This window comes from Carcharhinus amblyrhynchos, chromosome 10 (genome assembly GCF_965287045.1).
Source record: "Carcharhinus amblyrhynchos chromosome 10, sCarAmb.v2.hapA, whole genome shotgun sequence".
NCBI lineage: Eukaryota > Metazoa > Chordata > Chondrichthyes > Carcharhiniformes > Carcharhinidae > Carcharhinus > Carcharhinus amblyrhynchos.
In genome coordinates, this window is record NC_137333.1 from 50,796,181 (window position 1) to 50,824,031 (window position 27,851).

The 27,851-nt window shown below is 42.8% G+C and overlaps 1 protein-coding gene across 2 annotated transcripts in view; it reads left to right on the forward strand.

Annotated features, from left to right (window-relative positions):
* The window catches only part of grm5b (glutamate receptor, metabotropic 5b), a 510,019-nt gene that overhangs the window by 375,165 nt on the left and 107,003 nt on the right, over positions 1–27,851 (forward strand). For both annotated transcript variants that reach the window (XM_080197019.1, XM_080197020.1), the window contains exons 6-7: positions 1,051–1,219; positions 25,936–26,062. In XM_080197019.1, the coding sequence (XP_080053145.1) occupies positions 1,051–1,219; positions 25,936–26,062 (296 nt within the window). The remainder of the gene's footprint in view (positions 1–1,050; positions 1,220–25,935; positions 26,063–27,851) is intronic.

The following is a 27,851-nucleotide window of genomic DNA, read 5'->3' on the forward strand; positions in this document are numbered from 1 at the left end:
AGAAAGATTAGACAAACGATAAAACCTCAGGAAAAATGCTGACAATTGTCTACACCCATGATTAAACAATTCCCTTCATCCAATCACAGTCTGGACTGGTTCTGTATCTGCTGCTGATAGGCTCACTTCGAAAAACTGCAGGAGGAATCAGCATCTGATTGGATGAACAGTAATGCCTCATTTTTTCAAACCTCAGTCAGGCCAGTGCTCCAGGACCATTTGGGGTCCGCCCAGCACCATTTGGAACCCTCCCAGTGCCGTTTGGGGCACTCCCAGCGCTAATCAGGACCCTCCCAGTGCCACTGGGGGCCCTCCCAGCGCCATTCGGGACTCTCCCAGCACCAATCATGGTCCTCCCAGCACCATTCGGAACCCTCCCAGTGCCGTTTGGGGCACTCCCAGTGCCAATCAGGGCCCTCCCAGTGCCATTCAGGATCCTATGCATGGTGTGCTTTATTGTAAATCTGCCCTTGTGAAGTGCCCATGTAAAGTTGAAGTGTAAAAATATGTGGGGCAGAATCTCATGGCCCTTCCCGCCAATGGGGTTTTCCAGTCCTGCCAAAGTCGATTTAAACAGCTCGCCTCGTTTTACAGCCCCTCCCCTGCCAAAACAGGGCAATAAATTTCTATCCAGAGAAACACAAGCCAAAATACTTTGCAATTAACTTGGCTGATTAAGATCATATTGATTTAGTTGCTTTTAAATACGAGAAAGTTTGTTTTCTGTCTATTCGTGCCATTAATTGGATGTCATATTTATTTTTCAGTACACAAAATCACTTTTTGTTAAAGAAACATTCAATGTTAATTCCACATTAAATATTAACTGTCACTTTATCTACCTGTTGCAATACCACTCACTATAATTATTCCATAGATATTGTGAATGGACAGAAAGAAATGATAAGAATTTCAGACTCGCAATGATATGGGGATACAATGGTCAATATCACATCATCATTATAAATATGCAAACTGGAAATAGTAACTTATAAACCAATGTATTCAGGATTCTGAGGGATTGTTTTAACAAACTGTTCTTGCATTTAGGTATGAAATCATGAACTTTAAAAAGCTGGGCAAGGAATATTTTGATTATATTAATGTTGGAAGCTGGGACAATGGCGAGCTAAAAATAGATGATGACGAAATCTGGACCAGTAAAGATCATGTCGTGCGGTCTGTCTGCAGTGACCCATGTGAGAAAGGGGAAATAAAAGTGAGTAGACTAACTTTTCCAAAAGAGATCATGTAAATTAATTGCTTGTATTTTACAGCAATAATAAAAGCAGGACTTTCGGCACTCATTATTTCAAGGTTACATCGGAAAGCAACCTTTGAGGTGCAGCTCTGTGTGAAAATCCAAAGGTTTTGCCAAAGGATGTGCTGTTTCAGTGCTTGTTCACAGACTCAACATTGTACTGTTATATTTGTGCAAACTTGTGATATTGACTGCTAGTTCGAGACAAAATGTGGCTGACAAAGTTAGAGGTGGTGTGTTCAGGAGTGAGTGAGCTTTTAGTGCCTGGGCAGTGATCGTTACTGCTGAACAATCTCTCTGGCTCTGAAAATCTATGTTCCATGTGTGGAGTCTTATTCACTGAGAACAAAATTAGTGTCATGGATTGAAAAATAATTAAACTTTTTTACTTTTCCCTTCTGTCTCTTTTATCTCTCTTCCCTTATTTTCATCCGTATTCCCCAATCTTTATTTTACTTTCTGCTCACCATTTAAAGCTAATTTATATTTTCATCTTTATACTCCTTGGTTTCAACTCAGTGGAGACAGAGATTGACCTCTTTTAGGTTGGAGACAGAGATTGGGAGACGGGTTGACTTTTTGGTCACAAACCCACCACTGTCAAGAAGCAGAAACTCGGTAGTATTGGGGTGGAGTTGAGCTGTCAATTGGGTTTGTGAACTAATTAGTGACTAGAGGATAAGGAACACAGGGAATGCATACTGGGAATATTGCTTCAATACTGTGGCTGCCATTTGGAGTGTAATGCTTACATTTGAAATAAAAATGGAAAGTGCCGGAAGGAAGTCACAAATATGAAAGTATACTGAACATTTACAGTCAGAAATGCCTTCATTGTTCTCTTGCATTATATCATCATAAGTCAAGGTTGTAATTAATCAAGACACCTTGTTACTCATGATAATATAGAACCAATATTTTGAAGGTTAACCTAAATGATATAACTTTCTTAGGAAGCAGGGGCTTATCTTGTTCAGAACTCCGCACTTTGAAAAGATGGTAGAAAGACTGAGCTCAAAATCAGTTTGACTTGGTTATTTGAATGTCATAACCAGCCTAGATATCAATATTCTATACCTAACAGGTTAGAAAAGCAGCATTTGGTACAAGTCCATGTCTGAGGGCTGGTTATAACATCACTACCACCTCAACCCCGTTTCTTTTTTTGACAGGGGAGGGTGGGCATATGAGGAGTGTCCCACCCAAAAAAAGCTGTTCCCCATAATATAGTAGGTAGGTAAGCACTGAAATCAGTGGCTCAGCTGCCATATTTAAATGAATGATGTAAAGTCAATTAAGCTTGTTATCAAGAGAGTTGACCAGGATATTGTGCTGCCCGTGCTATAACGCGGTTGGCGTGGGGCATGCAGGCAGGAGTGGGCAGTCTGTTTTTTTTTGAAGACAGGCTGAAAAAAGGCAGGAAGAAAGAGCAGATCATTTGGGAGTTCCTTGTGTGCACCCCTCTGTCCTCTTCAAGATGTCACCCTCCCCGCTTCATTCCTTGCTGCCTGCCTCTGAAACCCAGCCCCAACCACTGCCCCCTCCCTCCACCACCACAGCTTTTGGACTCCTGGACCATACCCACCCTAAAAACCCAGGATTTAACCTACCTCCAGTAACCATCACTCTTCCTCCTGCTCTTCCTTGCAGTCCTGGCAACGCCCACTACTGGCAGTATCAGGATTGTGAGTGTTACTAGCCAATAAGGTTAAGCAGCAGCTCTCGAGGGTGCTACTTCCTGTCCACTGAGGGGCGGAAATCCCTGTGAGCTTGTTTAGCCCATCAGTAGCACTTATAGCTGCTGGTTGTACTTCTTCCACAATCATCAGCTGCTGGACAATGTTCCTTCTGGGGGTGAGCCATGCACCACTGCCCTCTCCAGCTCCACCATAAAATTCAGTGCCAAATCCTTAGAGATGTGTGTTTGAGTTTCAGAATGGAAGATAATCAAGAGACACAACAAATGCAAACCATGTAAAAGACAGCATAAGGCATACTAATTACAAATAAAATAAAATCCAATCTAGTGAATGTGAAATAAAGAGCGACAATGAGAAAATGGATTCCAAGTTAGGTTATAAGATCTTTTGGTGTAGGATTTCTGCATGATTTACCTCCAAAGAGTCTGAAACATTGCAAAATTTTAAGCTTAGAGTTTAGCTCATTACCACTTCAAACTTTGTAATCCTTGGTTATTTCCTGGGACAGAGCATCGCTGGCAATGCAGTTTTTTTCATCTATCCCTATTTACCCATGAGAAATAGTGATCAGTCATCCCTTGAAACACTGTAGTCTATGTGGTGCAGGCACACACAATCCTGTCAGAAAGAAAGTTCCAGGATTGAGGTCCAGTGCCAGTGAGGGAAAGGTGATATTGTTCCAAATCACTTTGATACATGTCTTGGAGGGGAATTTACAAGTGGTGCTGTTTCCATGCATTGCTGCTCTTGGCCTTCCAGTGAGTAGAGATCCAAGATTTGGAAGGTTCAGTTGAAACAAGCTTGGTGTTTTCTTGCAGTGCACCTTGTAGATGGCACACTCCACTACACACCGATGGTGGAGAGGGTGAATGTTGACAGTGGGTGAACAGGCTGCCAGTCAAGTGAGTTGCTTTGTCCTGAATGGTGTCGAGTTTCTTGAATGTTGAGTGCCCCAGCCTTTGACACAATCTTCTTCCTCTAGCACCTCTCCACAATCATCTAATTGGTGAGACTGCACTCATCTAGCTTCATTTTCAACTGCCTAAACCTAATCAGAGAATCACTTCCTGTGACTTCTCTTCCTGCTCCTCCAAAATTATCTCTTGTGTCCCCACAAGGATCTATCCTTGGCATTCACCTATTTCTCATCTTGATGTCCAAATCTCTGCCACTCTTGTGCTAACTTACCAACTCCTGTTACATAATCGCCCCTGTGCTCCCTGACCTACACTGGCTCCCCATCAAGCAGTGATAACATTCTCATACTTTTTTCAAATCTCTTTGTGGCCTTTCCCCTCCTTGTCTCAATAATTTCCTTCAACCCCACAACCCTCCAAAATATTTTCTAATTTTGGCTTCTTAAGTCTGCCCGATTTTAATCATTCCATCTTTGGTGGCCATACCCTCAGTTTTTCTAGGCCCCGAGCTTGGGAATATCCTGCCTAAACCAATTAGTCTTGCCTTCATTCTTTAAGACTTCCCTTAAAATCTAACACCTTAATCAAGCTGTTGCACATCAATGCTAATGTCTCCTTATGTGGCACTGCCTCATTCTTTTCATAACGCCCCTGTCAAAAATCTTGGAATTCCTTACTACTTTAAAGTTATTAGCTAAATATAAGTTGTTGTTGGAGCTGCAGCCTTTAAGTCAAGTGCAGAATATTCCATCACACTCCTGACTCATGCTTGTAGATGATGGACAGGCTTTGGGGATTCAGAAATGAGTTACTCACTGCAGAATCCCTGGCCTCTGACCTGCCTTGTAGCCACAGGATTTATATGGCTAGTTCAGTGCAGTTTCTGGGTTGTGCTAGCCCTCAGGATGTTGCTGATCATACCAGATTATTAATGACATTGCGCTGCAGTTCTCAGGTGCCTCGGAGGTCACAAAAAACCCATGTTGATCTTAGTTGAGTTTCTGTTGCTTTCGCTGAATATACTTTAAATTCAGGCTTGAATCTTCACCCTCAACTTGGGGACATAGTGGCGAGATATTTCCTGACTCTTCAAACACAACTTGAGAGAAGGCGGTCTTGAAATTAAGGATTTATTTCATGGTGGCAGGGTTCTGTGCGAGTCAGTCCTGATCCTCCAGAACAAGTGTGGAAGCTGTAGGGGTACACCAGCAGTTTGTCAAAGGTTGTTTAAAAAGCATTAAACCAAAAGCATCCCTCAAGCCCTCACTCTTCAGCACCCCTCCACACCTCCACACATGTCCCATCCATGTCAACTTATGCATTCTCATGCACTCTACCCAGTCTCCCTGGCCCCTTAGACCCACCATGCCAACTTACACCTCCTATCCTCACCCCACAACCATTCATGCCCTTCATACCAATCCACACCGCTCTATCCATCCCAAAATACCTCACAACCTTGATGCTGAACTACGTCCCACCACCCACCCCCCTCTGTTTATAACCCCTATGCCAACTTGGTGCCTTTAATGCCAACCTATGCTCCCACCATCCTTTGACCAGACACATACCATGCCAACTCATTCTGTATCCACCAAGGGCAGACCTCAGGAAATGTGCTGAGATAAAATAAAATAAAATTGTAATTGTCTATTGCAGACTTTAACTTTTAAAACATCACACTTATTCATAAAAATCTCATTCACTACATTCCTTCAACAACACAATCCCTTACAAAAACAAATGTTTCATTCAGGACAGTGAAGAAAGTTACCTGGATAGTGAAGAAAGTTATCTCCAAATGCAGTGGGATCTTGATCAATTGGGCCAATGGGCTGATGAATGGCAGATGCAGTTTAATCTAGACAAATGCAAGGTGATGCATTTTGATAGATTGAACCGGGGCAGGACTTACTCAGTTAATGGTAGGGCATTGGGGAGAGTTACAGAACAAAGAGATCTAGGGGTACATGTTCATAGCTCCTTGAAAGTGGAGACACAGGTGGACAGAGTGATGAAGAAGGCATTCAGCATGCTTGGTTTCATCGGTCAGAACATAGAATACAGGAGTTGGGACATCTTGTTGAAGTTGTACAAGACATTGGTAAGGCCACACTTGGAATACTGTGTGCAATTCTGGTCACCGTCCTATAGAAGGGATATTATTAAACTAGAAAGAATTCAGAAAGGATTTACGAGGCTGCTAGCAGGACTTGATGGATTGAGCTGTAAGGAGAGGCTAAATAGACTGGGACTTTCTTCTCTGGAGCATAGGAGGCTGACAGAGTGACCTTATAGAGGTCAATAAAGTAATGAGAGGCATAGATAAGGTAGATAGTCAATATCTTTTCCCAAAGTAGGGGAGTCTAAAATTTGAGGGCATAGGTTTAAGGTGAGAGGGGAAAGATACAAAAGTGTCTAGAGGGGCAATTTTTTCACATAGAGGGTGGTAAGTGCTTGGAAGAAGCTGCCAGAGGTAATAGCAGAGGTGGGTACAATTTTATCTTTTGAAAACATTTAGCTAGTTACATGGGTATGATGGGTAGAGAGGGATATGGGCCAAATGCGGGCAATTGGGATTAGCTTAGGTGTTTTAAAAAAACAGTGCGGCATGGACAAGTTGGGCCAAAGGACCTGTTTCCATGTTGTAAACCTCTATGACTCTATGACATGCTGGAAAATGGATTGTGTCTGGTCAGCCTTTTCCCTCTTTGTGATGCTGCAGAATATTGGGTGTCAGTCACAAATTGCTTGATTTCTTGAATCGTGGGAGATATATCCAAATTTATTCAAATAAATTTGTGTGGAAACCTGAGTAAAAATTCACCTTGGCAAAACCAGTGCCCCACACAGTCTGGGCACAATTTTCCAATTCCATTCCTAGTTGATAATTCACACCTTTATTATTAGATATTTATTATCACTGGGATACTACTTTAGTTGGGCTGGATTTTACAGGGTGCTATGGTTACTCCCTCCCCAGCTAAGAGATTGGTGGGGAACCTGCCAACAAAAAGAGGGACTGCCTCGTTGTCGTTTAACAGCAAATTGTCTGTAGTCCCAACTGCCTCTGATTGGAGCAGTCACCACTGCAGTGCAGGCATTTCCCAGTGGAAATTATCACTGGACCAAACACCGAGGTAAGTGGAGGAGAGTTTGCTCTCAGGGTCAGGCTGGCAGGTCCCCAGTGAGGGGGGCAAAGAGGAATTGAGAAGCCCTGGTGAGGAGGATAAAAGGGCATGTGTGCCTGTTGTAGGTTTGCCTCTGATGAGGACAAAGGGCCTTCAAAAGGAATTTTCCCCAGCCCCTTACTTGACACCAGCCCATGCAGCTAAATCTTCCACTTACCTGCTTGACATTGGCCTTGCTGAGCCAAGTGTAAAATAAGGTGAGGACAAGATGTGGCCCCTAAGTTTTTTTTTATTCATTCATGGGACATGAGCATTACTGACTGGCCAGCATTTATTATCCATCCCCAGTTGCCCGAGGGCAGTTGAAAGTCAACCATGTTGCTGTGGCTCTGGAGTCACATTAGGCCAGACCAGGTAAGAATGGCAGATTTCCTTCCCTAAAGGACATTAGTGAACCGGATGGGTTTTTCTGACAATCGTGATCATCAGCAGATTCTTAATCAAAGATATTTTTCATTGAATTCAAATTCCACCACCTACCATGGTGGGATTCAAACTCGGGTCCCCAGAACATTAGCTGAGTTTCTGGATTAATAATCTAGCAATAATACCCCTTGGCCATCACCTTCCCATTTAAGTGGCCATTAATTGGTACTCACTGCCCTGTCATCCAGATCAGGAGTGGGTGGGGGTAGGCGGGGTGGCTGAGCCACATGCTAGATTTTACCAGCACCCAATCTCCAAAGCTGCCAGTGGGGAGGAAGCGGGTAGGGGGAGGCGATTGTGGGGCGAGGGGGTATAGGAGGCAGGAAATCCAGTTCATGCTTACCCAAACTCAGCTATTCCTTTACATCTGAAGTGTCGTCTCATTGGCCCCCTGGCTGAACGCTTGTCTTTTTTAAAATGGCTAACCTCGGAAGTACAGATTCCTTTGGAGCTGACAGCAGTGAAAGAGATAATACTTCATCTCATTGAATCAAGCAAAATTCCACATAGTTTGTTTCAGCATTTTTTAAAAACAATTGGTATTATAAATTCTATTGTGTGTCACACAGATTTCTTTAGTATTGAATTTATTTATTCGATAGTATACTGTCCCAGTTCAACATCAATCAAACTGAAAGTTACTTTGGCTTTCATTCACCCAGAAAAGCCATTTTGATTTAGAAATTAATCTGCTAATGCAAGGTACTAACCTTATCAGCTTTTCTCATATAGCTTAAAACGTTCTAACAAAGAGATTCATCTGAGAGGGGATACTTTTTAATATATTTTAGAGAAGAATTTGTGAGCTGCAAAATTATACATCATTCAAGAATGACCACCTAACAAAGAGTAAAATGAGACATTTGAATATGCGTTCAGCATGAGAAAGAAAGAAAATCAGATGCAGAAGCTGTAGGCCGCAGTAAAATTTAAAAACAAGAAAAAGTACAGCATAGGAGCAGGCCCTTAGGCCTTCTAAGCCGTGCCAATCATGATGATCTGACTAAACCACAAAAAAATCCTTCTGCCCTTACTTGGTCTGTATCCCTCTATTCCCTTCCTATTCACGTACTCATCCAGATGCCTCTTAAATGTTGCTAATGTGTCTGCTTGCACCATCTCCTCTGGCAGTGCGTTCCAGGCACCCACCATTCTCTGCGTGAAAAGCCTCCCCCGCACATCTCTTTAAACTTTCCCCCTCTCACCTTGAACCTGTGCCCCTTTGTATTGAGACTTCCACCCTTGGAAAAAGCCTCTGACTCTCTATCCTGTCTACACCTCTCATAATGTTGTAGACCTCTATCAGGTCTCCCCTTAGCCTCCATCTTGCCAGTGAAAACAATCCTAGTTTATTCAACCTCTCGTCATAGTCAACAGCCTCGAGACTAGGCATGGTTTACAGAATGTATGTATGTATGTATGTATGTAGTGAAGCAAATAATGTTCTGAAATGCACAATTGGAGAAACAGGGCATCGATTAAAAGGAACATGTATAATAGCTGTGTACTCCATGATATCTAGACAGGTTTTATCTCTCTCTTAAACTAGTTAGTTGATCTCTGCCAGGGCAGCAATTGGGTCATTTCACTGGACCTCTGTGTCCCTGAGCCTGGAGAAAATCAAACTCATGGTAAGCAGCTCTCTGCCTTAAGGCCCTATGCAATGAGAAGAATTAAGCAGTTGGCAATGAATGAATCTGACATAGGGCATGAATGTGAACAAAGAGCTGTCCACATTGTCGTGCAAAGATTCTTCCATTACATTGAAGATAGATAATTATAATGACACGAGCATGATAGCATAGTGATTGTGTTACTAGACTAACCAGAGGTTTGGGCTAGTGATCAGGGGACATGACTCTAACTCCCACCATGGCAACTGGAGAATTTAGAATTAGACAAGTAAATAAATGAAGATAAATATGGCCAATTACCACTCAATCTTAAAACTTCATTTTTCAGCAAAGTGATGGAAGGTGTCCTTGACAGTGTTACCAAGTGACACTTATACAGCAATAATCTGCTTACCAATGCTCAGTTTGTGTTCCACCAAGGCGACTAGGCTCCTGACAGAATTGCAGCAGATCAAAGAATGGACTGTCCTTGACATCAAGACAGCATTTGGCCAAAAGTGGAAAATTGAACTCGATGAAAATCAGAGGGAAATATCTCTACTGGCTGGAGTCAGACCTACAACAAAGGAAAAAGTGGACTCGTTAGAGATCAATCATCTTGGCCCTAGGGCATTGCTGCAAGAGTTCCTCAGGATAGTGTTCTTCAACCATCTTCAGCTACTCATCTTTGGATATTATACGGTAGCCCAGTGGTTAGCACTGCTGCTTCACAGCTCCAGGGACCTGGGTTTGACTCCCGGCTTGGGTCATTGTCTGTGTGGAGTTTGCACATTTTCCTCGTGTCTGCGTGGGTTTCTTCCAGGTGCTCCAGTTTCCTCCCACAGTCCAAAGATGTGTGGGTTAGGTTGATTGGTCATGCTAAAATTGCCCCTTAGTGTCCTGAGATGCATAGGTTAGGGGGATTAGTGGGTAAGTGTGTAGGAATATGGGGTAGGGCCTGGATGGGATTGTGGTCGGTGCAGACTCGATGGGCTGAATGGCCTCTTTCTGTACTTTGGGTTTCTATGATTCTATGATCAGTGATTGAGTCTCTATTATAAGGTCAGAATGAGGATGTTCACTGATGATTGTACAATGTTCAGTATCACCACAACTTCCCAGATAATTACGCAGTCCATGCCTGAATGTACTAGGACCTGGACAACATTCAGGTTTTGGCTGCTAAATTGCAAATATTTTTGGTAGCTAAGTGGCAGGCAATGACCATTTCTAATAAGAAACAATCTAACAACCTCTCCTTAACACTCAGAGACATTATCATCACTGAATCCTCCACCATCAACCATGCTTGGAGTTGTCATTGACCAAAACTTAACTAGATGATCTAGTTAAATACAATGGGTGCAAGAGTTTGTCAAAAGCTTTTAAGTTTATTTATTATTGTCACAAGTAGGCTTCCATTAACACTGCAATGAGGTTACTGTGAAAATACCCTACTTGCCATACACTGGCACACTGAGGGAGAATTTAGCATGGCCACCTAACCATCATGTCTTTTGACTGTGGGAGGAAACCAGAGCACCAGGAGGAAATCCATATAGACATGGAGAGTACATACATACTCCACATAGACAGTGACCCAAGCCAGGAGTCAAACACAGGTCCTTGGTGTTGTGAGGTAGCAGTGCTAACCACTGTGCCACCATGCCACTCGTGGCTGGGTATTTTCTGGCAAGTGACTTCCTGACTCCGGAAGCCTCTCCAGCATTTGTGAGACACAAATCAGGAGTATAATAGTCCAAAGATGTGCAGGTTAAGTGGATTGGCCATGCTAAATTGTACCTTAGAGTCAGGGGCATTAGCAGGATAAATATTTGGAGTTCAGACCTGGGTAGGATTGTTGTCAGTGAAGACTCGATGGGCCGAATGGCCTCCTTCTGCATTGTAGGGATTCTATGAATTGAATACTTTCCACTTGGATGGCTGCATCTCCAACAAAACCCTAAAGGCTTAATACCATCCTATGTAAAGCAACCAGCTTGATTGGCACCCAATCCTCTGTCTTCAGCATTCACTCCCTCCACCACAGCTCCAATGTCCATCATCTAGATGCACAGCAGCAACTCATCAAGGTTTCTTTGACGTCAGCTATGAAATCCATGACTTTTACTGCCTAGAAGGACAAGGAAGCAGCTACAGAGTAATGTCATTACCTGCAAATCACACACCATTCTAACTTGTAAATGCCTCACTGTCCTTTCTTCATCACTGGATCAAAATCTTGGAACTCCCTCTTTAATTAAGGAAATACCTTCATCACACACACATGGCAGTGGTTCAAGGAGCCAGCTTATCATCACCTTCTCAAAAGCAATTAATGCTGACCTTGCGAGCGATATTCAAATCCCATGACTGAATTAAAAATTCTACTCTAATTAAACTATGAAATGGATCAAGCAAAGTTCCATCAAGAAAATCTGTGCAAAATGTCATTGGTAATTTGTATTGAAAAGACATGCACCTGAATTTTCAGAACGGCAAATGCCCTGCTTCCCTTATAGGTAAAGGCAGATTTCACCCAACTTTCTTAACTAAACCCTGGCCTGGGTTTTTAACATACTGACCCCTCAGCACCCACCATGTTGAGAGTCAGCAGGAAACATATCCCCACTGACTCTCTCAGACCCACTGCCATTTTAGCATTGATTGGTAATGGGAGGGAACTCTGCCCTTGGCCTGGTTGACAACTCTCCAGCCCCTTGAAACACAGTGCTGTAGTGGCCAGAAGAGGTACTGCAGCACTATTCTTGCGACTAAACCCCGGGACCATACTCCAGGTAAGTACCAGGGGTCCCAGAGAATTTAAATTTATTTATTAGTGTCACACCGCACAGACTCTGCACAAACAATAACCCAAGCTGGGAATTGAACACAGGTCCCAGACACTGTCAGGCAGCAGTGCTAACGACTGTGCCACCATGTGTCGGATAGGTGGTACCCTGGGGGATGGGTCAGGAAGGGAGGGTAGAGGATACCATGGGGGCCTGGGTGGGGCTGATCTTGATCTCAAGGGGTAGAGAGCTTGAGGATGGAGGGGAGGGGTGAAGCTCTCCAGTCCCTGAGGGATGGGGTTCCTGTTCTGAAATCTTTCACCCGCTGCCTTCCTGCCCCAGATCGAGGACAAAAACTTATTCAGTTTCCCACCCTCAGTCATCGGGCGCTCACCAACCGAACAATTGAGGCTGGGTGGGAAAATGCCCCTAACTGTCTACTAACTGGCCATTGAATGGCCTTAATATGAACATGGGTGGGCTTCCCATTTAAGGCCCTGCCAGTCCCATCGTAAAACTGTTTGGGTCAGGGTAGGCGGGATCCCGGAGGGAATCCCATCCGTGGAATTTTATGCTCCCTCCACCATAGTGCCCAAGAAGCCACTGGGCAGGGAATGTAAAATCCTGGCCATGCTCTGATTTAGCACGGACTTAATTGGACAGCCCCCAAAAAACAGGAGTGGAGCTTGATGTTGATTATCTTGCACCATTCAATGTGTTACAGCCAGCACACCAACTTTATGCTGCAAGCTCATTAACATTGTTGTTATGAACAGCGAGCACTAACAGTGCTGTTGAGTGGCTGCACACCTCAGCAGAGGCCAAAGTCATGAAAGGTTAGAGCTTTCTTGCAAAATCAGCAGGCACATTTTAAAGAGAAGATGCACTGTTGCTGGAGGAACTGACATAAGTCCTGGTACAAGTGCCCGGCTTTCAAAAAAAAACGAGCAATGGCAAAAGATGGGTGCGAGCATACTTCAAGGTTCTCAGATGCAGAACAGTTACCTTTTATATTTTCAAGTCAAGATGGTGTGTGATTTACAGATTGTGGCATTTAAAGTGCTGAAAAAGTTCAGCTGGTCTGGCAGCATCTGTGTTTTCGGTCCAACATGACTCTTCTTCAGAACTGAAAAGAGAGAGTTTTATGTTGTTGAAAAAGGGGGTGAATCCAGTGGAAGAAAAGAGAAATTCAAGCATTGGTTGGCAGGCGTGGGAAAACAGGCAAAGGGAGTGATAATGATACAAAGCATTGGTCCAGGCTATGTGTTAATAGCAGAATAAAGGTAAACTCTGTCTGGAATCAAAAACATGAAAACAAAATATAGGGTGGGATTCTCTCAAAAATATTCTAGGTGTTGAATTTGTGTAAAAACTAGAGTAAATCACATAGTTTTTTCAGTGGGATTTTCAAAATGAATCTCCCACATTCTGTGCACTGCACTAGTGTGAATATCATTAACAATCTGGGCAAGGCCTATTCCCACTGGAGAGGCCAGCAGCATAGCGCTGAGTGGGCCACTGCACATGTGCCGAGATCAGTGCATGCTCAGTAACCCCACATTCCTGGCCTCTCGATCACTGGCCAGCCCCGCAGCCCCACATCTTTGCTCCTCTGATCCCTGCATCCTCCAATTGCTGGCCCCCAGATGTGTCCAGGCCAGCCTTGCTCTGTCCCTATCCTGCTTCAATCTCCACCTGTCTGAGATAGGTTCATTACTTATAGGGTGGTTGGGGTCTGGAATGCACTGCCTGCTGCGATAGTGCAGTCGGGAACTTTCAAACAGTTATTGGATAGAAACATGGAACACGCCAGAATGATAGGGAGTGGGATAGCTTGATCTTGGGTTCAGACATAGCTCAGCACAACACCTAGGGCCGAAGGGCCTGTACAGTGCTGTACTGTTCTATGTTCTATGTTTTACCCTGGAGGTCCTGATCTGCACCCCCCCCCCACCCCCACTACCCCATCTTTGCCATTGGCAGCCCCAACCCTTCCCCACCCCACAGGCCAGCCCTGATCACGGTCCCTCTAAAATCTCAACCCCCCCCCCGCAAGCTGGCAGGCCGGCACCACCCCGCTGGCCAGCCCTGACTGCTGGACTCCCTCCTGCTACCTGCAATCCCAGAGTGCAGAGTGGCAGTGGGATCTCTCCAACGCCACTGATCTTCCCCTGGTGTGCCTCCACTGGCCCAACCCCCTTGGCACTGCCCAATGCCCAGTGGGCAGTGCCAAGATGATCTCTGACTATTGCCAATTTACCCTCTGACTCGTGCTAGGGACCAGGCTAGCACTGCCAAGGTGGTTCCTCACCCCAACCTCCTGGTGAGCCTCCCTGGTCTCCCTTCACTCCAGTGGGGTCCAGTCATCAGCTCCGAGTGAAGCATTCCTGGCAGAGGGGGAGAGACTAGATGCAAATTCTCATTTAAGCTAATTATACAGCTTTGCACCAATTTTTATTGCAAAGCTGATGGCTCCAGAAATCTGGTGCCCAGAGACTCGCGAGGCTGTGGCGCCCAGCGGGAAACCTACTAAATGACCTCCGCTTGAGTCTCCTGGCCCGATGCACTACCAAAGTCATGTAGCGCGCTGGGCAAATCGCCCCTATAATCTGACACTTGGAGGAAAGAAATTCAAAATGGAGGATAGTGTTTGGTACTAGTCCTTTGCACCTGCTGCCATTGCTGTTCTAGGCAGTAAAGGTTGGACGTTTGTGGGAAATGTTGAAGAAGGGGGAAGTGTTGGATGCTTCCTCTCTTCCTCCTCATGCTCCTTTGCCTTTTCTTTTCTTCTCCTTTGTGTTTTCTTCTTTTTTTTCTCCACCTTTTCCTCTTACTCCCCAGCTGTTTGCTGTACAGTTGGTTGCGAGGTCTGTTACCGCATGATGCTGAGGTTTAGCAACATGGAGTAGACTACCATACATCTTCATATCTGCAGGGGTCATCCAGAGAGGTCGAGGCAGCAACAGTGTTGTTTTAGTTAGCTAATAATCTGCTCTGTCAATGTCCTAAGGCAGCATGACTTTTGTTTTATGTAAGATGCCCACAAGCACATGCATTGTGCACCAGAGTCATGAACCACACCATCAGCTGATAGCCACATTGACTGATAACCAGCCACTCTTCAGTTTATCATGGTGGCTTAAATAAGTCTGATATACCAAACTGCCACAGAATGAAGCCATCATGCCTATTGCTAGGATACTAGGAAAATACCTGCAGTTTTCTCTGCATTTGGTCATTCTGGGCTTTCAAGGAGAGGAGTCCCCCTCTGTTGTGTTATATCAATATACCTCAAGATTATCTTGACAACAATGAATTATTTGAGGAATCAAGGAGCCCTAGCACAATTGAATAGGGATTCGGGGGAAAACTCTCTGTTGATTGGAGTCATACCAAGCACAAAGGAAGATGGTCGTAGTATTGGAGACCAATCACCTCAGGCTCAGGACATTACGCAGTAACTCCCTCAGGGTAGTCCCCTGAACTCAACCACCTTCAACTGCTTCATCAATAAACTGCCCTTCATCATATGGTCAAAAGTGGGGATGTTCACTGATTATTGCACCGTGTTCAATAATGCGCGTTGATTCCTCAGACAATGAGGCAGACCATGTCCACATGAACCAAAACCTGGTCAGCACTCAGGCTTGGGCAGGTAAGGTTCACACTACACAAGTACCAGATTTCCAACAGGACAGGATCTAATGATCTTTGAATTTCAATGGCATTACCATCACTGAATCTCCCACTATCAACGTCCTGGTGGATACCGTTGACAAGAAATGCAATGGGGCTAACCATAAAAATGGCATTGAGAGCAGGTCAGAGGCTTGAAATCCTGCAGTGAATAACTCACCTTTGGACTTCCCAAAAACCTGTCCACCATCCTTAAGTCAAAGTCAGGAGTGTGATTGAGTAGTCTCTGCTCGCCTGGATGAATGCAGCTCTAACAACACTCAAGTAGCTCAACACCATCTAAGATAAAGCAGCCCACTTTATTAGTACTCCATCCACATTAAGCATGCACTCCCTCAACTACCAATGTACATAGCTGCATCATATGGCAGTTGAACAAGATTCCTTCAACAGCACCTTTCAAACCATTGATCCCTAACACATAGAAAGACAGTGACAATAGGAACATCATCATCTACAACTTCCCCTCACAAAAATACAGCAGTCTGACTGAGAACAATACCATCATTCCTTCACTGTCACCAAGTCAAAATCATGGAACTCCCTCAGAGAAATGTAGGTATACAACATGAACTGCAACAGTTCAAGAAGGAAGTCCACCATTACTTTCTCAAGGGCAATTAGGGATGAGCAATAAATGCTGACTTTGGCAAGATCTTCACATCCATAAAAGTATAAAAAAAGTTACATGTGATATTTGCAAAGCCACGTGCAGTCAGTCAGTAACACCCTGCATTGTATAGGTGCTTGCTCAACCTGCCTGCAGTTCTTTGACAAGAGTGAATGAAATGTAACCAAACGCCTTTGAATAGATAACAACAGTGACCTCTGTAATGCAATATGAGACAGCAAAGTGTGAGATGTTGTAAAAATATACAGCCTGGAACATGCCAGATACTAAAAACAATCATGGTCACCCTCATCTTCATAGCCATTGGGAAAACTGACGTCACTCAGTAGAAGTTACACTTGTGGCTGCAGCAGGCAGCAGATTGGAGGGTAGACGGCTCATACATATTCCCTCACTGAGTTTCAGGTTGAAGAATTGTTCCCTCAGTACCCTAGGCAGATATAACTTCCTGCTGAGAGCTCTTTCTGCTCTCCTGCTTCTTCCTCTTCCAACAATTGGTCTTGCTTTACTTGGCTTCTACATTCTCCAAACCATGCTGCATTCTGAGGGGAATGCTCACTAATACTATAACCCGTGTTTGGTTTGTGCAAAGCCTTAAAACCAGGACAACAGCTGTCAGCATTTGCCATGTAATTCCTTATTGATTTTAACAATTTTATAGAACTCTCAATACCACCCATTGTATTATTGCAGGATCAGCCAACAGGCATTAATCCTTAACTATGACAATCTCTTTAAACAACATAGGTAGGAATGTCCAACCTTCTTGCAATGATTTGTTTTTCTCATTGCATACTAAAGCCTGTGTACTGACTTCCTGTCCTTCTTACACAAGGACATCCAAAAACTTTGGAATATCAGCATTTAATACCTGCCATTTAAAAAATATTCAATTTTTTTCAACAAAGTATTCAACCAAAGTGAATAATCTCATGTTTTCCCACACCCTCCATCTACCACTTTCTTAACAATAGTTTCACCTCTTTGTGGCCTCCTCACAGCTTACTGTCCCACACTTCTGTGTATCATCAACAAACTTGGATAAGTTATACATGGTCATCTCATTACAGTTATTGTTTAAGTTTGAAGCTTAACATTAATTTATAAGCGTCACAAGTAGGCTTATATTAACACTGCAATGAAGTTATTGTGAAATTCCCCTAGTCACCACACTCTGGCGTCTGTTTGGGTATGCTGAGGGAGAATTTAGCATAGCCAAAGCACCTAAATAGCGCATCTTTGGACTGTGAGAGAAAACCGGAGCACCCAGAGGAAATCCACACAGACATGGGGAGAACATGCATATTCATAAGAACATAAGAACATAAGAAATAGGACCAGGAGTAGGCCATCTGGCCCTTCGAGCCTGCCCCGCCATTCAATAAGATCATGGCTGATCTGTCGTGTGGCCCAAGCTGGGAATCGAATCCAGGTCCCTGGGGCTGTGAGGCAGCAGTGCTAACCACTGTGACACCATGACACTAGATTACAAGTAATTGAAGTCCAGCAATGATCCTTCTGACACCCCACTATTAACAACCTGGCAACTTGAACATTATCGTTAATCCCAGCTGTGTTTTCTGTTTTTTAACCAATCCTTTATCCGTGCTAATATATTAACCAACTTAATAAACTCTTATCATATGCATCAACCTTTGGTGTGGCACCTTATTGAACGTCTTTTAAAAATCCAAATATACTTCATCCACTTGTTCCCCTTTGCCTACTGTGTCTAGAGCCTCCTCAAGATAACGTAGATTTTTCAAACACAATTTTCATTAACTCATGTTAATTCTGCCTATTGTAACAGTTTTGTAATGGGGCAGCACAGTGGCACAATGGTTAGCACTGCTGCCTCACAGCTCCAAGGACCTGGGTTCAATTCCTGGCTTGGGTTACTGTCTGTGAGGAATTTGCACATTCTCCCCATGTCTGCATGGGTTTCCTCCAGGTGCTCCAGTTTCCTCACACAGTCCAAAGATGTGTGAGTTAGGTGCATTGGCCATGCTAAATTGCCCCTTAGCATCCCAGGATGCGTAAGTTAGATGAATTAGTGGGGTAAATATGAGGAGTTGTGGCAACGGGGCCTGGGTGAAATTGTTGTCGGTGCAGACTCGATGGGCCAAATGGCCTCCTTCTATACTGTAGGGTTTTTATGATTTTTTAAGTGTCCTGTTAGTACTTCTCTACTCCTTTCAGAATGGAGTATAGCATTTTCCCAACTGATGTGAGGTTATTTGGCAGTGGTTCCCTGTTCCCCTCCCACTCGAATACTGGTGTTATAGCTGCTGCTTTCAAATCCATGGGAATGAATCCAGGGAATTTTGGAAAATCACAACTAGCACATCTATAACCTCTGCAAACACCCTTCTTAAAATTCTAGTATATATGCAATCAGGTTCATAGTTTTTAGTTTCATTAATTTCTCCAGTACTTTTCCTTTATTAATAGCTATTACTTAAAATTCCTCCCTCCTATTAAACCTTTGATTCCTGTGATATGTTTTTTATGTCTGCTAACATGAAGATAGATACAAAATATTTATAAATGTCAATACCATTTCCCCATTTCCCATTTTAATTTCTTTTCTCTCAGTCTCTAAGGGATAAACACTTATGTTAAGTATCATCTTCCTTTTTCTACCCTTGTAGAAGCTCTTACAATCCATTTTCCATATTCCTGATCAATTTGCTCTTAAATTCTGTTTTATCAGCTTTTGGGTCATCCTTTATTAATATCTAAAGCTCTCCCAATCCCCAGTCCCACTATTCTTCTTGGCAATATTATAATTCTCTTCCTTTAAATTAATATTTTACTTCTTAAGTCAGTAATGGATGGATCTCTTTTCCTACGTGCTTGTTATTTTTCAATGGAATATCAATTTGTTGAGAATTAGGAAGTATTTGTTTAAATGTTGACTATTGCTCACTTACCGTCATATCTTTCAAACTAACTTCCAATACTACCTTACTCTATTTATCCCTATACCTCTGTAATTAGCTTTATTTAAGATAAATATCCCACAATCAGACTTATATACATCATTCCCAAACGCAATATGAAGGTCACATTATGATCACTCTTTCCCAAAGGTTCTTTTCCTATGGAATTACTAATTAACATTGTCTCATTGCACAAAACCTGGATCCATGATGTAATGCTCCAGCAAACCATTTTGAATATATTCCATGACCTTGTCCTTCAAATTACTTGATTTGTCTCATCTCTGGAAAGATTATCATTCTCCAGAATTATTCCCTTGCCTTTGTTACAAACTCCTATTTTTTTGATTACTACTCTATTATTAGGGGATTTATAAAATATTCCCATCTCTCTTTTCTGACCTTTGTTATTTCTTAACTCTTCCATACTCACTCTACTTCCTATTCTTCTGAACCAAGATCATTTCTCAATATGTGTCCTCCTATCATCCTTTGTTATCAGCCTAACATTTCCACCTCTTACTTCCTCAGCACCTACCTTCCACAGCTTCCAACCATCATATGCTCTTCAATTCTATCTTTTGATCAATTTTGTCTTTTCAAAATATCAAGTACCATGAAATATTCAGTTCCCAAAATAAAATCAAAATAATGTGGTTGCTGGAAACCTGAAATAAAGTCAGATAATGAGCGAAACACTCAGCAGGTCTTGCAGCACCTGCAGAGAGAGAAGCTGCGTTAAAACTTCAAGTGCGTCTGACTCTTCTTCAGAGCTTGAAACATTGTGTGAGAGTCTCCCACCCTGCCTGCGATAGATTTGATGGCAGCAGGAGTGGAGAATCCAGTGGGAGCTGAAATTAAGAAACCTACCAGCATTAAAAGAGTTTACAATCCTCCAGTGGTGGGTTTGATCTCCCACTACCTGGTGAGTGAATACTATTTGCATTAATTTGCATTTCATTATAACAGCCAATCACAAAGATCTTGTCAGGCCTTCCAATCTTGTGTCTGACCAGCGGGAAATCACTCTGGCATTAAACCCATTTGAAAAAGATGTGCGCAAGGTGTAACTCATTTTGCTTGAGACTTTGAGGCCAGTGCCCTTCAGTTCATGCCTTCAGCTGGTCTTTATGGACAGCACTGTGTGTGGGTCTCATAAACACTGCACTCCAATAGTCTGATGTGCAAATGGGGATGGGGTGCAAGAAGAGAGGGTGACAAAAAAAGGAAGCAATATGGAAGGAGGGCCATGTAAAGGCAGGGAGGCGATGTGGAAGGGCAAAAGGGCACAACGGCAGGCAGAGATGGAAAGGGGTGAATGAGGATGATGAACAATGGAAGGCAAAGGGAAGACCAAGTGGAGGCAAGCTGGCCACCCGCAAGACCCCATGAAATGTTTAAAAACAAGGGGGTCAACGGGAAACCACATTGTTTATTGGGAGTGGATGCAAGAAGACTCCAGATGAAGTTGAGGTCTAGGTGGGGCATGGACACCTCACAGGTGGTGGGTTCGGGGAATATGGTTGAATTAAGGTACAGACTCCTTTTCAGGTTCTGGACATCTGTATGGTCTTGTGAGGACAGGTGGGCTGAAGAGAGTGTTATGCGTGTGCTGGCATGGTATTTACATATGGTGCTTGAACCTTTGAACCTGCTCGCTGACTGCAGCCAGCCGAATCAGCTGCTACTCTATCAGGTGATTCAGAGGGGGAACCTGCCAGGTCATAATGAATGAGCTTCCAGGTGCAAAATCTGACACGGGATCCTGCCAGTCTGGACAGTGGGAAAGATGTCCCAAAGCCACCTGCAATATTAAACACTGCAAATATAGAAGGCAAAGAGCAACACCAACATTTTCCCTGAACCAAATTCCCAAGCATTAAATCTCAATTTGTGATTCAACAGAAATTCTATAATATTTGGTGCTGAATAGAATCGATCAGCAGACACTGAGGCAATAGTAGCAGCAGGAGAACCAAAATCCCATTGAAATTTGTGTGGGGTGGTAAATGATGAACAAAGACCAATGATCCATTGCAAATCACTGATTGAATTAGCTATATCTAACTGCTGGATTGAATTATTATCACAACAGCAGAGAATGTTAAACATAATTGGTTCAAGCTATTTGCCCGATTTAAAGGACTGCCCAATTTTGAATTTAGTGGTTTGAATAATGTGAACTGTTCACTCTGCTAATGTTGGTTTTGATAACCTGATGTAGCTGTGAATTGGGAGATGCAGCAGGCGTGCCCTGTAGCAGCTTAGAAAGAGTCTTTCTTCTCAATGGTTCAGTCTGCCACTTCTCCTAGATTTTTCCAGCTGCAGCTCTCCCTCCAACTTTGATTCCATCCAAAGAATTGAAACAAAACAAACACAATAAGCAGTGAATGCTTAGTCACGGTGGCTAAGGAGAAAAATCAGAAAGTAGTAAACTTGAACCTCATAAGTACTGCCAAGGAAATGTATTAGTTACAATGGCAACAAAGCCAAAGTCTAGCTAATAATTGAGTGTTTTTTTAAATTCAGCTTCCAGATTTATTTATAATTCTTTTTTGAGATGTGAGTTTCACTGGCTGGGTCAGCATTTGTTGCCCATCCCTGGTTGCCCTTGAGAAGGTGCTGGTGCATCTTCTTGAACCACTGCAGTCCATCTGATTGAGGTATGCCCACAGTGCTGTTAAGATGAAATCAAGTGACGTCCTTCAAGGTGATAGAGTTCATGGGTTTGGAAGGTGCTATTGAAGGACACTTGGCAAATTGCAGCAATGCAATTTGTAGGTACCACAGACTGTTGCCACTGTGTGTCAGTGGTTGAGAAAATGAATGTTTAATGTGTGGATGGATTGCTAATCGAGCAGATTGCTCTTTTTCTGGATGGTGTCAAGCTTCTTCAGTGTTGTTGCAGCTACACTCATCCAGGCAAGTGAAGGATATTCCATCATGCTTGGGCCTTGTAGATGCTGGACAGGCTTGAGGGAAGTTGGGGGGAGGACAGGGTGAAACAATATACTGCTTCAGGTTCCAAATAACTCCAGATATGCTTCGGTTGATAAAGTGATGACTCATATTCAGGGAACATCACAAATTCCAGTTAATAGAGAATTCCATTTGTTGAAGTGCCCAAATAACACACAGTTTCCTGTGTTTATCCATCAAGTTCAGTTCAATTTTCTGATGATGGTACCCCTAGGATGTCAATAGTGGGAGGTTCAGCAATAGCAATGCCACTGAATTTCATGGGGAGATGTTTAGATTCTCTCCTATTGAAAACTTTCATTGTCTGGCACTTCTTAGGCATGAATGTTACTTGCTACTTATTAGCCAAACCTGAACCAAGCAAAGCTTGCTGTTTTTTGACACAGACTGACCAGTATCTGAGGAGTGATGTACAATACTGATCACTGTATACTCATTGGTGAACATTGCTATATATGACCTTGTGATGGAGGGAAAATCATTGTTGTAACAGCTGGAACATTGGACTTTGGGCACTAGCCTTAGAAACTGAGATGCAATGTGCTGGGATTGACATGATTGACCTCCAATAAGTACATCCATTTTCCTTTATTTAACAATAACTCCAACGTATGAAGCATTTTCCCTTGGTTCCGTTGACTTCAATGTTTCTAGTGCTTCTTGGTGCCACACACAGTCAAATGCAGCCTTGATGTCAGGGAACAGCCTGTCTCACCTCAATCCTGAAATTCATCTTGAGTGTCCATGTTTGGACCAAGCTGCTAATGAGGTCAGGAACTTTGAAACCCAGAAGGAGCATCAGTGAGCAGGTTATTGCTGAGTAAGTACCACTTGATAATGCTGTCAACCACACCTTCCATCACTTTGCTGATGATTAAGAGTAGCCTGATGGGTTGGCATTGATCGAGTTGGATTAATTCTGATTTTGGGTCAGACATGCCTGGGAAATGTTCCTTAGTCTGTAGTAGATGCCAGTGTTGTAGCTGTATTGGAACAACTTTGTTAGCCAAGTGGCATTGGTGTCAGACTGAAATCATTGGACCCTTACCGATTTGTTCATGAGGCACTTGCTTCTTCCAAGCAACTGTTTTTCCAACCTGAGTCAGCCCCTCAGTAAAAATTATGGTCAGTGAGTTTCCAATGGGAGAGTGTTGTTAAGTTAATGTTTGTGACTTTAATTGTCAGGTTGGGTTAAAATCTGGCCCATGATCTCCATGCAGAACAGACTGGCAGTGTGTGGTTTGATATAAACCTTATCCAATGGATTATAGTGATGTAGCATTGGAACATCAAGAAGTCTAAGGAGGACTGTCACAGACTGATCAACTAGAGAGACATAAATAAAATTTGCAAATTGCCATGCCTCAGTAGCTTGCACCATACTGTGCCAACGCTATCAGTAAGCTGTCATTAGTAATGTTATGGAACCTTACAGCTTTTATGGCTTCATTTGTCTCTGCTGTTTTGAGGCTGATAATTCAGTTTTGAGCTTCAGTCTCGTCTGATCTGCTTTTGCTGCAGATTGCCTTCCAGATATGGATGTGTCCAACAGCACTGAGCTTGTCAAATTCAAAACAATAAACAACAATTTGTTAGGCTTGACAGGGGTGGTGGTGGGGGGGTGGGGGGGACGGTGATTGTGTATCCTTCTGCAGGGTCATGCAGTGGTCTCCTGCTGATTCACAGCCCTGATTAAACACATAATGAGTTTTCATTTCAAACTTGTTCAGCAAGTGTTTGATCGGAGGGAGGAGAGGTAAGTTAGAGGGCAAGTCAGTTTGAGTTATTCTACCAACAAATGACTGTTTCTGGAGCAACTCCAACAGAAAACCAAGTTTAACCAAGCATCTCAGCAACCATAGATTGGAGAAATGTTCGATGAAATTTAAAGAGAGGAAGAAACATAACCACAAAATGCAAGGGAAGAATAAAAATAAAAATGGTTATGTTATATCCTTAGATACAATGCAAGAGATTTTTTCAGTGTTATATTGAATCCTGGATGGGGTGCTGTTTTGCTGGTTCTCGCATCTTGATGAGCATTTTTCTTCAGAAATAAAGGGAGGCATATTTAATCAAGCTTAATATGTGCATTCACTTTATAAACAGGATGTCAAGATCTTGGGAAGGGTATAGAGGAGATTTACCAGTGATGAAAGATGTGGAGAATCTAGAATCACAGAGTCCTACAGACTGTATTCGGCCCATGGAGTCTGCACCAAGCCCTATCCCCATAACCCTATTCATTTACCCTAGCTAATCCCCCTGACACTAAGGGCAATTTAACATGCCAATCCACCTAATCTGCACATCTTTGGATGTGGAAGGAAACCGGAGCACCCAGAGGAAACCCTCACAGACATGGAGAGAATGTGCACACTCTACACAGACAGTGAGCCAAGCCAGGAACCTAGTGCTGTGAGACAGCAGAGTTAACCACTGTGCCACCCATTGTTTAAGAGTTTGAAGAAGCTGCCCTTGTTCTCCTTAGAGCAGGACAGATTAAGAGGGCACCAATACAGGTATGCAATTAGGGAGTATCTATTTCCTCTGACTAATGTGTTAGTAAGCAGAAGTCATATATTTAAAATAACTGGCAGAGGAATGAGAGGATAACTAGAAGAATTCTCCATCATAAGGTCAGAAGTGGTGATGCTTGCTGATGACTGCACAATGTTCAGTATCATTCGTGACTTCTCAGATGAAGAAGCAGTTGATGTCCAAAAGCAGCAAGACCTGGGCAATATTCATGCTTGGGCTGACAAGTGGCCTGTAACATTCATGCCACACAAGTAGCTGGTGATGCCCTAATAAAGCCTTAGATGCTATATGCTTTTAGAATCATAGAATCTCCACAGTGCAGGAGGAGGCCATTTAGCCCATCAAGTCTGCACTGACCACAATTCCACCCAGGCCCTACCCCCATAACCCTACTCAGTTACTCAGCTAATCCCCAGACTTTTGTAACCATGCTCACAACCTGTCCTGCCACCTTCAATAATTGATGCGCACAAACACCATATTACTGTCATCTCCTAGTCAGATGATTATGGATTAAGCCCTATTACAAGGTTGCGCACGATCTAGTCTGCCACTTCGGTACAATACTGAGGCAAATCTGTGTTGTTAGGGGATGACATATCAAACAGAATTCTGGTTTGTATATTCTGGTGGTTGTAAAAGATCTACTGCATTTTGCAAAGAAGAAAGAATTCTGTAGGTAATGGCTAGCATTTCTACCTCAGCCAACACCATCAAAAACACCATCAAAAGCAGATTTGTTCTTCTCTGAAACATTGCTGCATGGTAATTCATTGCTGGATGTTCTTACAGTGACTTCATTAGTTCATGAAAATACACCTGCACTGTAGATTTCTATGATTCTGTGATTCTAATATGAAAGCAGAGTGTTTGCTTGCAGCTGCTTGTTAGCAGCTATGTTGTGTGTGTTTATGCAGGTTCTACATTTATGTTAAGATTGATAAAACCACAATATCTAATATTACTGTGATAATTGCTTGGTAGCTAAGGTGGTACTATAATATTGCAGTTAAATGAGTTCCAAATTTCAGTACTTTAATCCTATAAATTTTATAGCATGTGGCACAAGTTACTGTTTGGACACTGCAACATTACAAACAAATCCTCGCAACACTGCAAATGACAGTTTCGGAATGGATCTTAGTGATAAGTAAGTCATCGGAACGCTGCGAAAATGTTTAGTTAACAAAGCAATCTGAGAGAGTGTTCATTTTCTTTTAACCTGTCAATGTGTCAATCTGAATAGGTGATTCGGAAAGGCGAAGTCAGCTGCTGCTGGACATGTACCCCGTGTAAGGAAAACGAGTTTGTCTTTGATGAGTATACCTGCCAGGCTTGTCCCCTCGGATCTTGGCCAACTCACGATCTCCGAGGTAGGACCACAAACTGTTTCTATCTTAACGACCTGAAACTGTCTTGGATATTGCAAGTTTTGAGTAGCTTTGGTATATTGATATAGTAATACAGATTTGCTCTTTATGAATTAACGCAACTGAATAACATACTTAAATTATTTCCACATATTAAATGTGACAGGTATGACCTGACCTGAGCTCCATGGCTGATTATTTTGTCTGAGTTCATAATTAAGTTTAAAATATTAATCTAGGAATGATGGATGATTTCAATCTGGAACGTCAGAACAAAATCAATACATGAGTTGTTTGGTTCCAGTGATATAAAATAAATTCATGACTGAGCGTAAAACAAATATATCAATTGAAACAATTTCTTACTAAAAATAATTCAAACAGTCGCATTTAATAAAAAAAAATAAGTTTCAGAGGAAAAAGAAAAGCCAAGATCCATAATTGGAGCAAACCGCCTAAGAGAAGAATAGTCCTGAGTTTGCAATGTTTTTGATGGAGGGCTGCCAACATTCACTGTCATAAAACCTCTCAAACTGACTGCAACGTCAGAGTTCACCACAAGTGCCACTTAGCCCAGAGATCCTGCAAATATATGGTTTGCCGTTCACAGCTCCTTCCTCAGGCTATGCTGAGGAATTCATCATCCCGTCCCCACCTCCTGCCAACGCCCAGAACCAGCAATCAGTGAATTCGGTTGACACAACGCAAACCATCTCTTTTTGTTCTCATATTGCTGTTAGAAACCCCGGAAAAGGTTATCTTTTCCTCTTCAATTGTAACTGTTCTTCAAAGAAAGTCTGAATAATTACTATTGTTGAACAACATGGCTATTGCTGGTAAAATACTTTGACATTTGAGAATTGTTGTTAAGTGTCTCAGGTATGATTCATTGCTAAATTTTTCAAACCATATTTCCTTAAACAATTTTTGAATTGCTGAGAAAAGAGACATGCTGTCGAAGATTTTTGTTTTTCACTCATCAGGACAGATGTACAAGAATACAAATTGTAAAGGGAACAACAACTTATACTGCATGAGAAGAAAATGCTAATTGTTTAGCAAGTGGACTCTGAGTGCCAGAGGCATTACCATGGAAACTGCATCAGGGAATAGTTAAGTGCCAAGTGTTTGTTTAAATTCAAACCAGACCAAGTTGATACTGATTGGCTAGGGCTTTGCTATGGGGAATGGACCAGGCAATCGCTGTCCTCCAAGTTTTTGTTTTGCTGATAAAGGTGCAGTGCCTTTGTCAACAGAGCCACATGCTCCTGTTGTCTGCAAAGGACAGTGCAAAGGTGCATATGATACCTTTTTAATTAACCAAAAGCAGGGGAAAAGCCATTCCCTTCCCTGATTCATTCCCCAAGGCAACGCCTTGACCAGAGTTGATTTCCTTGGTTTGAATTTAAACCAGAGATTGGCATTTAATGCCTCTACTGATCAGTGTCCACTCGCCAACCAGTCAACATTCTTTTCTCATGCAGTATGAATTGTTATTCTTGTGAAAACATCCTGATGAGTGCAAGATCAAATGCTGTACGACCAAGCAAATAATTTTTACAACTTGTTTTTCATGATGGGCCAGAATTTGGGGTGAGTGATAACGCAAGGATATACTCGGTCAATTGTTAATTGTAAAAGTTAAAATCAGAGATTGGTACTTTTTTTTTAGTCAAACATATTAAGGAATTTGGGACAAAGATATGGGGTTGGCTTTTATGTGTGGGGGGGGGGGGGGGGGGGGGGGGGGGGGGGGTGGTGGGTGGGGTGTGGTGGGGGCAGGGGAGGGGGA